At 34.5% G+C, this 14,383-nt stretch overlaps 2 protein-coding genes and 1 long non-coding RNA gene across 9 annotated transcripts in view; 2 read left to right on the forward strand and 1 right to left on the reverse strand.

Annotated features, from left to right (window-relative positions):
- Positions 1 to 12,361, forward strand: part of LOC132703368 (protein FAM107B) — a 74,359-nt gene extending 61,998 nt beyond the window's left edge. For 4 of the 5 annotated variants that reach the window (XM_060672590.1, XM_060672588.1, XM_060672591.1 and 1 more), the window contains 3 exons: positions 5,549 to 5,789; positions 10,818 to 10,986; positions 11,839 to 12,360. In XM_060672590.1, coding sequence (XP_060528573.1) covers positions 5,549 to 5,789; positions 10,818 to 10,986; positions 11,839 to 11,916 — 488 coding nt within the window. In that variant the 3' untranslated portion in view covers positions 11,917 to 12,360. Of the gene's footprint in view, positions 1 to 5,548; positions 5,790 to 10,817; positions 10,987 to 11,838 lie in introns of all 5 variants that reach the window. The other variant, XM_060672587.1, reaches the window with a different exon arrangement.
- On the reverse strand, positions 5,875 to 11,831 carry LOC132703369 (uncharacterized). The gene is made up of 3 exons (XR_009619067.1): positions 11,682 to 11,831; positions 10,620 to 10,637; positions 5,875 to 10,513 (listed from the first exon to the last, which is right to left on the reverse strand). It is a non-coding gene; the product is annotated as an uncharacterized LOC132703369 (long non-coding RNA).
- Positions 12,362 to 12,771: 410 nt separating the features above from the next.
- LOC132704004 (dedicator of cytokinesis protein 3) overlaps positions 12,772 to 14,383 on the forward strand; it is a 53,129-nt gene continuing 51,517 nt past the window's right edge. For all 3 annotated transcript variants that reach the window (XM_060673597.1, XM_060673599.1, XM_060673598.1), the window contains exon 1: positions 12,772 to 12,914. In XM_060673597.1, coding sequence (XP_060529580.1) covers positions 12,878 to 12,914 — 37 coding nt within the window. In that variant the 5' untranslated portion in view covers positions 12,772 to 12,877. The remainder of the gene's footprint in view (positions 12,915 to 14,383) is intronic.

Genomic DNA, 14,383 nt, shown 5'->3' on the forward strand with positions numbered 1-14,383 from the left:
AAATAAACTTTGGGGCCAATCAAGAAGTTATGGAAACAGTGATGTGGGATTTCGATACGGACTTACACCGTCGACTGTATCCCCGATTTGGAAGTGCAAAGAAAAAATCATTCAGACTCAAGCGGCAGGCAGTTCTAGTAAAAAACTAAGAAAGCCAGAATTTGAAAATTTGAATCGGGCAACATTGCAGTGGTTCCGACAGCAGCGTCTTAAAAATGTGGACCTATCGTAAAACTAAAAGCAGAAAAGTTTGTTGAACAGCTTGGCATTATCGATTTCAAGGCTTCGGTTGGGAATGTTCAAACAGAGACATGGTATAAATTATGGACAGATAAGTGCGAAGCCTATGATGTCGAGAGAAAGGTGACTAACGATTGACTGGAGAAGACGTGGTCAAAAGTAGCAGAAAAATACTCTGCTGACGACATTTTTAATGCTGACGAAACGTATTTTTTACAAAATGACGCCAGATAAAACTCTTAAATTTCGAAGTGAAAAGTAAAAAACCTTCTAAAGAACGTATAACAGTGTTAGTAGCTGGCAATATGAGTGGGAGAGAAAAAAGAAAGCTAGTCGTGACTGGAAAATCAACTAACCCACGATGTTTTAAGAACATCAAGTATTTGCCGGTCACTTACAAGGCAAACAAGTCTGCATGGATGACATCGCAAATTTTTGAAGAGGAAATACGGAAATGAGATGCAGAATTAAAGGGGAGGAAAATGTTACTTCTCTTAGATAACTGCCCTGCACATTCCCATAATCCAAGTCTACGGAATATTGAATTGCCATTTCTTAAAGCCAAAACAACAAGTGTATTACAGCCTATGGACCAGAGCGTAATAAAAAGTCTTAAGAGTCGACACAGGAAAAACATTTTATTGGAAATGATCTAGTCCAAAAACAAATTTTCCATTAATATGCTAGATGCAGTCAACTTTATTAGTAAAGCTTGGAAAGAGGTGACAGCAGAAACAATTCAACACTCCTATCGTCACGCAGGACTTATTACCGAGACAGAATACGAACAGGACTTGGAAGATGATCAACCAATAAGCGAGTGGATATTTATATAAAATGTTCCTAAGTAGGTGTTAAGTAGGTTTAAAAATCTGCGCCTGCATCGGTTGTTTATAAATGAAACTTGCTGACAGTTCGCCAATCATCCTGTACTTTAGTCTGTACCAGCTAATATATTGTTTGAGGGGGCATAGTTAAAGGAGGGGCATGAACGTATTATGCCAAAAAAGGAAATCATTTCAAATGTCGAGTCTATTCTAAACAAACTGCCATCTCAAAGCCTGAACGCGTTGCTCTGAAATCTAATACCGACATCGTAATCGTAATTGCAGATAAAGGTCATGTGGTCAACTGGCTATCAGGAAAAAATTTAAGATATTGCATACAGACTTAGAAAAGTTTCTTTTTACGTCATCTGTGTAACACAACCTTAAATAAGGCTTCTTCTCTATCAGAATCCTTGAACAAGTGTGTCAGCATTCACGACTCTAAGGACTCTCCAAGATTTACAAACCAGCATTCGACCTATTGTCAGCATCTTTGGTTCTCCAACACATTATTCAGCTTATATATCAAAACCATTTACAACAACAGCAGCAAACGGTCAAATTTATGAACAAATGTCGGGAACAGCTGTAGGTTCTCCATTATCACCAATTATCCTAAATATAGCATTTTAGAAGAAAAGCATTGACACCTTCCATGTGAAACCAAAATTATGGAAACGCAACGTCGATGATACTTTTATTTGGCCTCATTGTCAAGAATCTCCCATTCTTATCAATCGAAAATCTGAGTCTATGTTATAGTTTTTGAAAAATGATTTACGATGTGATCTGTAATGTTACTTGTCTGGGTATTTATCTTTCTAATTTTTAGTCATATTATGGTTGTAAATAATTTATTTGAACACAAAAATATACATGCTGCCTCTGAAGTACATTTGAACAGGTGTCTTTAATAATGTCTGCAGCTTCTTAATACCTGAATTCAAAAAGAGCAAGTGAGACCTAGACGGTACGATGTCTAAAGGAACGGCTTGTTAATGGCGAAATCCAAACAAACTGCGGAATTATAATAAACGAATTAGACAAGAGGCAAGTATTTATCATAGCGATGGTACAAAAATGGAGACATGAGTATACAACAGCGATAAGACAACGTTCAGAGAATCGTTCAATCATTTACCTTGATGAGACGTGGCTTGACACTTGACCGTTAAAATTAATTTAGTTAATATAATGAATAATAATAATTATTTTCAAAAAAACTTTTACAAAATTTTAATTTTAATATAATTTTTTTCAAAAGTTTTGTTGATGACTGTTTAGCAGCTATACCAAAAATCGTATTAATGATACTCTTAATGCTATTAATAATTTTCATTCTAAAGTAGAATTTTCTATTAAATTTGAAAAAACTTTCAAAAACTTTAACTTAATAGTAAAGTGGTTGAGTCTAAGGGTCTCTTCAAGACTCAACCAAATCTGGAACCCGATCCTTAGGCACGCCCGAACAGAACCGATCGATATCCCGAGACCAACCGAAGCGGAACAAGCCCCGCCCACCACCAATCGGCATAAATACAATTTGCGCAGGAGAAATGGTCAGTCTACGTCCAACATCGGAGATGGAAGGACCTCTGAAGAAGCTCGCCACTCGTGCTAGCGAAACGTTAGGAAGTAATTCCAACCGACGACGGCCTTTAAACCCGAATCAAGATAGTAGCTTATCAACGGGCCGCGAAAGCCTTAAAAAATTTAAATTAGGTTTAATTGAAAATTATTTCCCTGAAAATAACATCAATAAAATTATTAAACAGCGAACCTACTACAGGTTTTATAGTAAAAATAAAATATCAAAAAATGATACAAATAATCAGAAATATGTTGCTATACCGTATATAAAAAATTTATTTGAAAAAAATGAAGTATATTCTTTGACACGTGATATTACAGTACATCATTAATCATTAATTATTTCATTAAAAAGTAAAATTGCAGTTAAAAAAATTCAAATGTTGTATATTCAATACCGTGTTTAATTTGTGTATACCTGAAAAAATACTGAGTTTAGGTATAGGGAATGCTAAATAAAATTGTATTAGTAGGAATAATTGATGGAAATATAGCATTATATATTTGTCATTTTTATTTACCCTGTATAAACGATTTGAACTAACTTGAAGACAAGAATGGCATAAATGACTGTACCATTTTATAAAATTACTGACGTAATAAAATATAACTATCAGAATACAAACTAAACGCATCGCATTTTTGACGAAACTCGAGAAAATGTCAGCATCGCTTCTTTTTTTTTTCCTCGCAAAAATGGGATTATTCACAATTTTCCATACAGTTGATGTTGGAATTTTCGTCAATGTGGCCGTTTCTTCTAAAAATGCTTGCTTGCTGGCACCACGTTCAATGAGAGTCAAATAAACATTGTTTATAACTTCCTTAGTCTCAATAGAATAGTGTTTTGTACATTTGGGCGGGAGCATCTCCTGAGACACACTAGACGCACATATTTTGCATAATTCGCACACGATTCAACACACGCTGTATTAGACACGAAATAAGAATGAGTACTAATAAACTTGAACTAAGTAGTATACCAAACCAAAGAATATTAAACACAGGTATACAATTATTTTCTTTTACCTATATTTACTTATCGTGACCACAAAACGGGAAGCAGAACTTGGACAGTTTTTTAAATATTTCTGCAAGAAAGCGGAGGCGTAATACGAGCGCTGTTCGCGCGGACCACTAGGGCATCTATTTAGGGGATAAGTTCGACCACCACCGCGTATCCAGCCTTATATACCTGGGGGACGGCTCCGTAGCTTGACCTAGTGCAACCGCTTCGTCGCAGCGGCATTTAGTGCGTCGCCTCCGAACGCGAAGCATCACCTTGAGCACGTGGTCGTTCGGTAACGATTAAAAATTCTCTCCCGCATATCCGAGTTTAGTAGCGAGTTAATTACGGGAGGGAGATTACCTATCATCGCTGTGCGCGGTTATATTTATGTACGTTGGGAAATTTTGAATCGCTAAGGAAAATATGACGCAGGACGCCAGATCATAAGGTAAAATTTTCGCGTTTTTTTCGTGTCCTACGTAGCGTCCGTCCACGCAGACGCAAAAACTATCTTATCGGCGGCAGAATTAGAAAAAACTTAGACGATGGCGTCCCAGATAAGAACGCACGTGGAAGTCGCCTCATTTTACCTGATTTAAATAAATTAAATTGAACAATTTATTATTTGAAGTTTGGCATTTTTTAAACTATTTTTCCCTATTTATTTCGTTCCTTCGTTTTTTGCTAATAGGGGAGGAGCCCCCGGGGCAAGAAGGCCCACCTCAAAAATTAACCGAAATTATTTTTTCCGTTATTATAATTAGAAATTCTGGTTATTTATACATTTTTAGCCCTTTGCGTGATACCAGGGGTAAAATGGACCGCTTAAAAATTCTAAAAAAAAAACTATTGCACATTCGAAAATCTTATAAATACCAATAATAAATTTTTTAATCTATAGAAAAATAGTTGCTTATCAGTAACGTTTTTTTTATTAAAACGCTTTTTAATAAATAATTATAATTATTATATGTAACATTATAGGGGCGAGTGGGGCACGACGGCCGGAAACTTTACCAAAATTTGGGTAAATTTAGTTAAAGTTAAAATAAATCGGCTTGATGGTTAAAAGCCACAAAAAATAATTAAGTGGCCCGCCTTGCCCCACCTTCCCCTTTATTTTCAAATTCAAACACACCCAGATATGTACCGCGTTGGAACTCGAAACTTTACCGACCGCGTTAAATGCAGGGTGCCCCAATAACCGTTAATAACTTGGCGGCGATGATTTTGAAAGTTGCATCAGTTTAAAAACTGGGACAAAAGTCACTTATGGTGACTTATGAGGACTCTAAAGGTTCTACTGATACTACTAATATTTCTCAAACTTATTGGCACAGCAATCAACAAATTGGTGCACATAAAATGGGGTGGTTTCTCTGGCTGCACATACTAGGCAACAGGCGGGTCTTAAACTCATTCCGGTTTTAAAAACGGTATACCGTTGGGAAAACTCTAACTCCGACTTATTGGCATTTAAAAAAACTTGCCTTAATCGACAAGTGAAAGTGGACATCAAATACCCAGTTCACGCGAGACAATGTTCAGGCCCCTCCTTTAGCTCCGCCCCCCTGAAATAATTTATAAGCAGGTAATAATAATAATGAATACGCCAAGAGCAAGTTTGATTTATGATGGATATAAAGATTATTTTAATGTAAATTTTCCACTTATAACATGGAATTTTAAAAATTTTAATTATAACTAGGAAATTTACTCAGAACTTCATGATAAAACACGAAATTTGAAAATTCGGAATTAATTTTTTACGCTTTCGCAGTATTCGACGTTTTTTTTTTTTCTTCTTCTAATTTGATTTTTTTTCTCGATATTATTTTCACCGGCCCCGAATTAATTGTCTCCTTTCTCCTTTGGATTTCAGTCAAATCGCGACTCGACAATTCGCCAGTGTCCCAGCCGACGACCCCGACGACCCCCAAAAGGGAAGACGGCGACGAAGACGAGCTGATAGGCGACATCTCGACTGCCATGATACCGGACGGTAGAACGCCGTCCCTGTTGAGCGACGACGGCCTCATAGCGCCCAGGAAACCCGTGAACCCCGTACGGGAGAACCCCGAGAGGCAAAACCTTCACAAGGAACTGCTCTTCAACCAAAAAATGTAAGGATATTTTTCGGCGACTTTTTTTTTTCAAAATTGAAATTCCATTCCACTGTATTACTAACATTTTTCCCAGCTTGAGCTTTTATTATTAAGTAACGGATAATAATAGGAGATTTATAAGGAGTCTTACCTTTAATAACAGTTTTTATGGTTTTATAAAATGTCCAATAAATGCAAAAAAACTTTTATATTCTTGGATTTTACAATATCGGATCCAAAAAGTTTCCCCTTACTTCCCCAATAAATCCTTTGGGTTGGTTACTTCGGAGTTTATAAAAAGGTCTTATAAATCTTATTATATAACTTTTATTCTTCGGGTTTTTAACTTATTCCGTAAAACTCTTATAAATCTCATAGGTCCCAATAAATATTTACATAAAAATGAGCACGTTTCTTTCCGGGAAACATTAATAAATAAATAACAATTGAAAAGTGAAGGTTTAATAGGGCTATATACAAAGCGTTCCAAAACAGATGCAAAAAACTTGTAGATGGTAATTCCTTATTTAAAAGAAAGCGTAGTTGGTTGTATAAACATTGGTAATGTTTTCATTTTTTATATTAAAAACTAAAATAGATAGAACAATAAAATGTTGCTATTATAAAAGCACACTTCCTGTATTATTTGTAATTTTTTAAATTGAGTGAAGGGGATTGAATTAGACTACCCCCTTGTCGGTCTACTTAACTAAATTTATGGAAAAACTTATTTAAAAACTTTTTTGTTTCCTGCAGTTTCAAAATAAAAAAATTCAGTAAGTGTTGAAAATGCGATATGCTTTCAAGGAATTTCCGTTTGTGCGTCCGTACATAACATACATATCTGCCATTAGTGTAATTGACGAATATTGAAATAAAACTCTTATTATTGAACAATTAAATGATTAGATAACAAATTTTTGATTAAGTTGGTCGCATTTTACATGCAAACTAATTGAGGAATGTGCAAATTCTTAGGTTAAGGTCAGTGTCAAGCGTATCCGTTTTTAAAAATATTTTCAACTTCCTGTCACTTCCGGGTCAACCGGTTACTGTCAACTTGCTTATTTGAAAACGACCACCCCATTACATTTTGAAATTTTAAACATATTTTATGTATAAAGTCCTACCTATACTTACCGCAACTCATATTGGCAAAAAAGTTTAAAAAGGAGCGTAAATTCGCGTTTTTGTTATGGTTGTTGCCCGTACATTGTAGCATATCGAACTTCTCAAAATCAAAAAAAGGACCAACACCCAAAACTAAACACAAAAACGTCAAAAAACGGTGCACCAATATGTCAATAAAATTATTCTTACATTTTCTCAACACCGAAACATTAAAACTTTCATAAAAACCCATTTTTGCGATTTAAAGATTGTAGAACCATATTGTGTAGAATCGCATGGTGTAGTTTTATCACTGATACGAATTTATTTTTTATATCTCTTTAAATAACACCAGAAAAAAATCGGCAAAATTCGTTTTTTTGCCGTATCTTCGGAAATTACGGGAGTTTTGTAAAAGCGGCAACGAGAAAGTGTCTTTATTTTTTATATATCTTTAAATAACACCAGAAAAAAATCAAAACGAAATCGGAAATCGTTTTTTTTTCGGAAGTTATGGGAGTTTTGTATTTCCCTCAGCACAACGTTGTTAAACTTTAAATTTTGCAACTTTTTTCTAATTTAACCAAAAAAAGCTTTTGGAGCTGTTCTTATTCGTTGCATCTCGCATATTATTAAAATAAACGATTTAAAAAAAAAGTGATCGATATTTAACCGTCACCATTATAAAACAAAAAATGTTAGTTGAGTATGATCCTTCTGCGCAGTTATCTGGATATTCTGCGCAGTTATTTTCCGTATAAATGAACTTGTCGTGATGGGTCGGAGTCTCAAGTGGACCGCTTTGAAAATTCCACACGCAATTAAACGGAAAAAAGGGGAGCGAATTAAACATCCGCTATTAAACATGCACGTCTAATGCGGTCTTATTACGGCACACATGAAAGAGAGCTTGGAATTGCATACAGCATCCGTTCGCTAATTCGTGCGGTAATCATAATCGTATAGTATAATTAAAACGCAACACAGGCGGCGTTGTGTTTGACATTTACGCCCCCGTTCCGACCCTCTCTCTTTCTCGACATTCTTTTCGCGAGACCGGGAATTCGCTAGCTTTCTCTGTGCTCCACCCTCGGAATGTTTGCACTCTTTTTTTTTGATAGCTCGCCTGAAATAGAAGATTGTAACAAGAAATAACAACGGGTTGCGCGCTTTTTGCGATTTGGAACGAATGCAATTGTTTTTAATACGGAAAATGTTATTTACTCACCTGGGTGAAACTGTAGAGGTACTCCAAAATCAGAAAAATACTAATTTTCCCTATTACCAAATGAATTAATGTTTGGCTATTTTGGTTGGGCATGTCAAAGACCACAGACGTTAATATGGACAATTCATATCTGCGCTTCAGGGCGTCATTGACACTGATCACAATGTTGCCAATTTTTAGTTTATAATCGTCAAGAGTAAGGCAGAAAAATTGACAGATTTGGATAGGACTGGAAATATGGGCGACTTGGCATTGATTTCATTTTACATGTAAAATATATCACAGCGTATGTACTAATACCGACCCGTTTTGTTACTTATTGTTGGGCTCTGTTTTTTAGGTTCAGATCTATTCTCTATCTACATTGTTACGATCATTCTTAAATAATATCGTTAAGACTTAAAACGAACGGAATATGGGTACGTAAATTCTTATTATAGCCTTTTCATAGCCGCCTTTAATTTCTCTCTTTGTGCGTGTACTCCAAAAAATGAGATTGTTTCAATCGCAATATGCTCCAAGGTTCTGCATTTTTTTAATAGTAACCTCTAAATTAACTAATTTTCTATATTTCTTTAAAGCAGTAGTTTACAACAGATTTAACAATGCAGTGTTAACTGATATTTAACATTGTAAAATTTATGTAGAGTTTGATCTACATTTGGCAACGTCTGCTCATATATGGATGTAGAACTAATCTGTTATGTGTAACGTGATTTTTTTTTATGGAAAATTTGAATATTCCGCATTTTTTGCCATTTACCATTTTAGAAATGTTTGCGAAAGACTACAAAAATATAAATGTGAAAATGGAAATAACCATGGTCACACGATTCTGGCAAGTTTTGTGTTATTTTAGAATACTCTACTATCGTCATTTTCCTGTTTTTATCTTTATTTAAATATACATATTCAGTGTTGACCCATAGTGAAAGTTTTTCGTCGTAATCGAAAAAAAAAAAAAACGAAAAGATTTCACAATAATCTCGCAGGATGTAGATGTCAAGCGACGTCCGTGAGAAAATTACACTGTATAGAAGACTCGCGCTCAAACGCAAGAAAAAAGTGACGGCTCGCATATAATGTGGAGTGCACTTGTTCTTTTGTGATGACGCACGCACCGGGTAGTGTTACGGGATGGGCCTCTTGTTCCCGGAAAGAAGGACTCTTCGACACGTTCAATTAACGAACGCTAATGATTGGACGTATAGGGTTGTATCTCTATGTTTGCAAATTTTCTTGCAGCACGTCGAGCTAAGGGGGAATCTTAATCTTTTTTTTTTTTCAAACAAACCCAACCTTTGTAGAAAAAAAGTCAATAAGCGGTATTAGTATGACGTCATAATTAGGGGTTAGGTTTTGACTTTGTGTAAACAAATCTCACTTCCCTGCCATTTCGCATTGTTTTGGATTGATGTCAATCTAAGCAATTTTGGAAGTGTTTTTAAATTGATAACATACACATATACCTACATATAATCATAAATTATATAGCTATTAGATAATACACTTTGCACTTTGAAAATAGTTGGTCCAATTTCCCGTCCACAAATTATATGGAAGAAAGGTTTTTATGGTAATCCTGCGGTTTTCTATTTTATTATTTTATAACCAAATTTTATGGTCTGTGAACCGGTACCTATAATTAGCATTGCCGATCCCATCGCGATTTTAAACGAAGGAGTTTTAAATTATATTCATAATACAATTTTGAAAAAAACTCCAGGTTTTATTGGGTTTCTCGTTTTTTCACTTTCTGTTACCATACGCGTATAAAGTTTGGTGAAGAATAGTAGACACTGTGGCTCGCTTAAATTAAACCTGAGAATAGCGACTGTGCACGAGGGCGCAGAGCATTGAGAAAGATTATTTACTCACTAGACTTAAAGACTCTCTATTATATACTGTTGCGGTATGAATTTTCCCCAAAATTTTATAGCACTCATCTGTGGAATTTCATCTGTGTCCCAGATGAACAACAGATATTAATAAAGTAAAGTAAAAAAACTCTTCTATTTTGTAACCCCTAAATGGTGGCTATGGCAACATCTTTGAAAATTTGATTTCATTTTTGGTCCATAATTATGTTCAGTTTCTGAAATCATTGCGAATTTTCTTTCAGTTGAGGATGATCCAGTTTTTCATAAAACACGAAAGGGGCAAATTTATATAACCACAATTTTGTATAATTTTCTGGTTAAGTCGAATAAATATAGAAGGCAACCCTGTGTAGCTGGATCTCATTTGAGCACTACATTTCAATTTTTTTCTTCTACTGAATACGTAAATTGCATGGTGACCATTTCTGTATCCCATCATCTTGGTAGTTTTATCAGTTTGCTTCTTATTTTTGGATTCTTCGGAAATCGACCTAGTATGATTATTCTTTAAGCGGGAACAACACCTAAAAATATATTTTAAGCATAAAAAATGTTTAAAACAATATTATTTTGAAATTAGATGATTTTTTCAATTTTGCTTTAAACCGAATTTATGTTTCAATTACATACCTGAACACCTGTGCATACCTGCCTGAAACCAAAAATAACTGTCTGCTTGAGGTAAAAACACCGCTAAAAGAATTTACCATTTAGGAACAGCGGTTAAACTAACCTCACATTATGACGTTAGCACCCTTACCGAAAACGAGAAGCTGCATCGGCAATGTATAGTCACTATGTTAGCAATAATTGGATGTTTTATTTCAGAGGCAAGAATGTCCTAAACCAGAAAACAGAGCTTCAGCGTGCGCTAGAGAGGCACAAAAATAACCTGGCGAAAAAAGAACTGGAAAGTCACATAGCAGCTCGTACCCCCGAATTAAAAAAAGTCATTGCTGAACGGGCGAGGCGAATGGAAAATCCAACCAAGGAGGAGGTAAGTGAAGTTATAAATATAATATATATAAATATTTTGGTGGCCGGTTAAAATTAGTTTCACTTGAACTAAAAAATGTAATTAAAACTAAATTAGAACGCCTGGATATATACTTAAACCTTGGAATCCAATTAACCGCAGTTCTGCCAAGGGGCAGAGGTCACACTTTTTTTTATTAATGCCCAAGGCAAACCCACACCTTCATCACAAGGCCGTGAAACGTTGAAGTATAAGTCCTCACATTAAGGAATTGTACAAAATGCCAGATATAGGTAAAAGTAGATAAAAATTCGTTTAAATTCATTTATATGATTTTAATGTTTAGGATGTGTATTACATGTAATGCGTGAAGAAGTGGTGCATAAGTGTTTTTAAAAATTCAGCAAGTTCACTTTAGTAAAAGCTTAATTAAGTAATGATATCCATGCCGTAGACAGTAAAATAGTTAATACTGCATCTGTAGTAAGGATTGTATTATTAGCACTGTTGAATAACAAAAAAATAAATAAAAACTATAAACAATGTGTTTCTAACTTGGCGGTTAAAACTTCTCTATTCGATTGTAACTCTTTCAATTTCATAAGGTTGAAAATGAAGCTCACTTAAAATGAACAACATTAAAAAAACATTATTTGCTAGCCCTTTTTGCACTTATTGAAAACTATTTTAGTAAGACTTTTTTCTTCATCACTCACCGATTGTTTAGAGTCTCGTGTTTTTCCCACACTTTACGTAGTACAACCTAGAGATAGCATTTCTGTTTTGAATTGACGGGGTTCATCATTGCCTTTGTTAATTATTTCCATTTCTTACAGTTTCAAATGGAATCATCAATTTTTATATTTTTTGCAGAACGAGGACGACAAAGTCATCAACAAGGAATTTCTCCAGGCGCGAATGAAACTGAAACACACCAACGACTTGAAATAAAATTTCGAATATTTAGGATTTGTAAGAAAAATCATACAAAGCGTTAAGTTCTACTAATGCATTTAGTATTACAATATAATTTTTAAGGGTACAGCGAATAGGAAAATCGAGATCTAAATAAAGGGCTGCCTTAAAAGACATTTCGGTTTCAAGAGTCAGAACCTTTTTTTTCGTATCCATTATTGTGTAAGAAGTAAGTTTTTTTCGTTGATCCAATATGTTTGTACAGCCACTTATGTGTGTAGTTACTAAGACAGCCTTATTGTTGCATTAGTTGTTTAACTCTACAGTTGTTTATTTGTAATTTAATGTGATAATGTAGTTTGTAGGTAAGTGACACAGGTCGATGACTAATCTAATGCTATTTTGTATCTGGTTAAGTGTTAGTCAAAAGTGTATATTAATTGTAGGATTGTAGGCATCCTAAGAATATGAAATAAATATTTTTATAACACAATGTTGTTTTACCTTATTATCCATTTCCTTTTGACAGATCTCCCATGCCTTTTAATGAGGGAAAAACTTATGACAAAATTTTTTTATATGATGAAATGACAATTGACAATAGTGTGATACCAACATTTGAAAATTGCCAGGGAATCATATATCTCATCAATACTGCCAAAATAAATTATCGCACTCAGTAATAAGACATTTGAAAAGTTCTTATAATTCAGAACTTGTGCCATAAATGTCGAGAAGTGTTGGCTAAATATTATCATATGTTCCGGCGCCATCTACTATAGAGTAGTTAAACCGAGTCCGATCAAATGAAATAAAGCTGCAAACCCACTGGTTCCCGGTTTTTCCGCGAGAGTGCGCAAATTGGTTTTGATTTTGACAGCCCATCAAAAACAATGGCCGTAAACCAGATGAGAGTGTTATCGATTTGAGTTTTAAATGAGTGTTTCGGTTTTTTCGTACGTTTTTAGTATGTAAGATGGTGCGAAAATAAACGAAAATGTGGATCACGACGAAGACGAAGAAGTACGGCGTGGGTGAGTACCGTTGCGCTCTCTGTCCGTAAAATTTCCTGTTTTTGTCAATTTTGCAATTATTTCCTTTTTTGCTTTGATATTTACGATTATAATTAGGATTAAGTAAGCTGGGACAAGGTTTGGGTCGCCAATTTTGGTTTGCTAAAATCAACGGTCGACGACATGCAATTTGGAATTTTTTGTGCATCGAAATAAATTCGCTGACCAGGTATATTATTATTATTGTATCGTCGTCAAAAAATACATAATAATTATATTAAGCAAGGTCCAAGGTTTACAACACATTAGCGCGTTCTGTGGCAGAACGCTCGCAAGAATTATATCGCCGATTTTATTTTGTTTTTATTTCCTCTCGCTGGCTTCCTGTCGGAGTGAACCTTCAGGGCACATTCACATCTCTAGTATTAAGTGCTGCTTCCTCTCGCAACGATGTCTAGAATATATAATTAGACATAATTATTAATATATTCGGAGATGTCGCCGACGAATTTCTTACCCACCTGCACGCGATTAAATATTGTTTTATTATACAATTATTGTTATTGTTTTCTTTTAAAGCGCACCTTAACTTTTCACCAAGGTTTGCCAAAGGAAAACACGTTGTTTTGGTTTATTGGAAATTGGAATTTAAAATGAACCAAGCGAGGTATAAGTATGTTGTTTTCAAAATAATCATTTAGCTAGGTAGATCTGTAAATGTTTGGGTTGTTGTCACATTAGTTATTATTACCAATATGAAATTTCGGTGAGAATAATCATTTTTAAAACATCCTTTATATTATTAAATCGCCAAAAAATCTGTCTACTCTGCTTAGATTCAAAAATATAGGGATTTTCTAAAAAAAAACGTCTCTTTTTTGTGTTTTGATTAGATTAGAAATAAAAAAAATAGTTTTTGCAATATTTTAAATATTTCTAGCCCGTTCAAATGATTCAAAAAGTAAGGTAAGGATTTTCTTACTATGATTACAATAGTCAATTTTTGACACCTAGTAAGAATCTTAGAAACTAAAGGGCATAGGTATATTTGAAATTTTTCTACATGACATCATCTCAGGGTAATAAGATCGATGTTAAATTATATAATGCCTTACCTTATATAATACGCAATCTTTACCACACGGCAAGTTTAAAATGATAACGAAGCAATTTTTGTTACGAGCTTAAGCAAATAACACGTGTATCGCAATTTACGTGTTTATTTAATGTGAGCGTGCTTATATCTGATTTTTGTAAAATTTGCTGAAACGGTTAATACAATTGCTTCTTTCATTCGACCCGAGCATTGGAACAAGTTTTTTGAAACACCCTGTATAAGTGTGTAGGGGTTTGAAAAAAAAATCGATTTTGAAAAGCGCGTCAAAGTTGGAGTCTTTTCCTTGATCAGTTTTTTAAATTGTAACAACTCTTGGGAATTTTCTATCAGATGGTTAACAGAACTGTGGCAATTTGAAGTGCGAAATCTATTT

Source organism: Cylas formicarius, unplaced genomic scaffold (genome assembly GCF_029955315.1).
Source record: "Cylas formicarius isolate icCylForm1 unplaced genomic scaffold, icCylForm1.1 PGA_scaffold_6__28_contigs__length_40554024, whole genome shotgun sequence".
Taxonomy (NCBI): domain Eukaryota; kingdom Metazoa; phylum Arthropoda; class Insecta; order Coleoptera; family Brentidae; genus Cylas; species Cylas formicarius.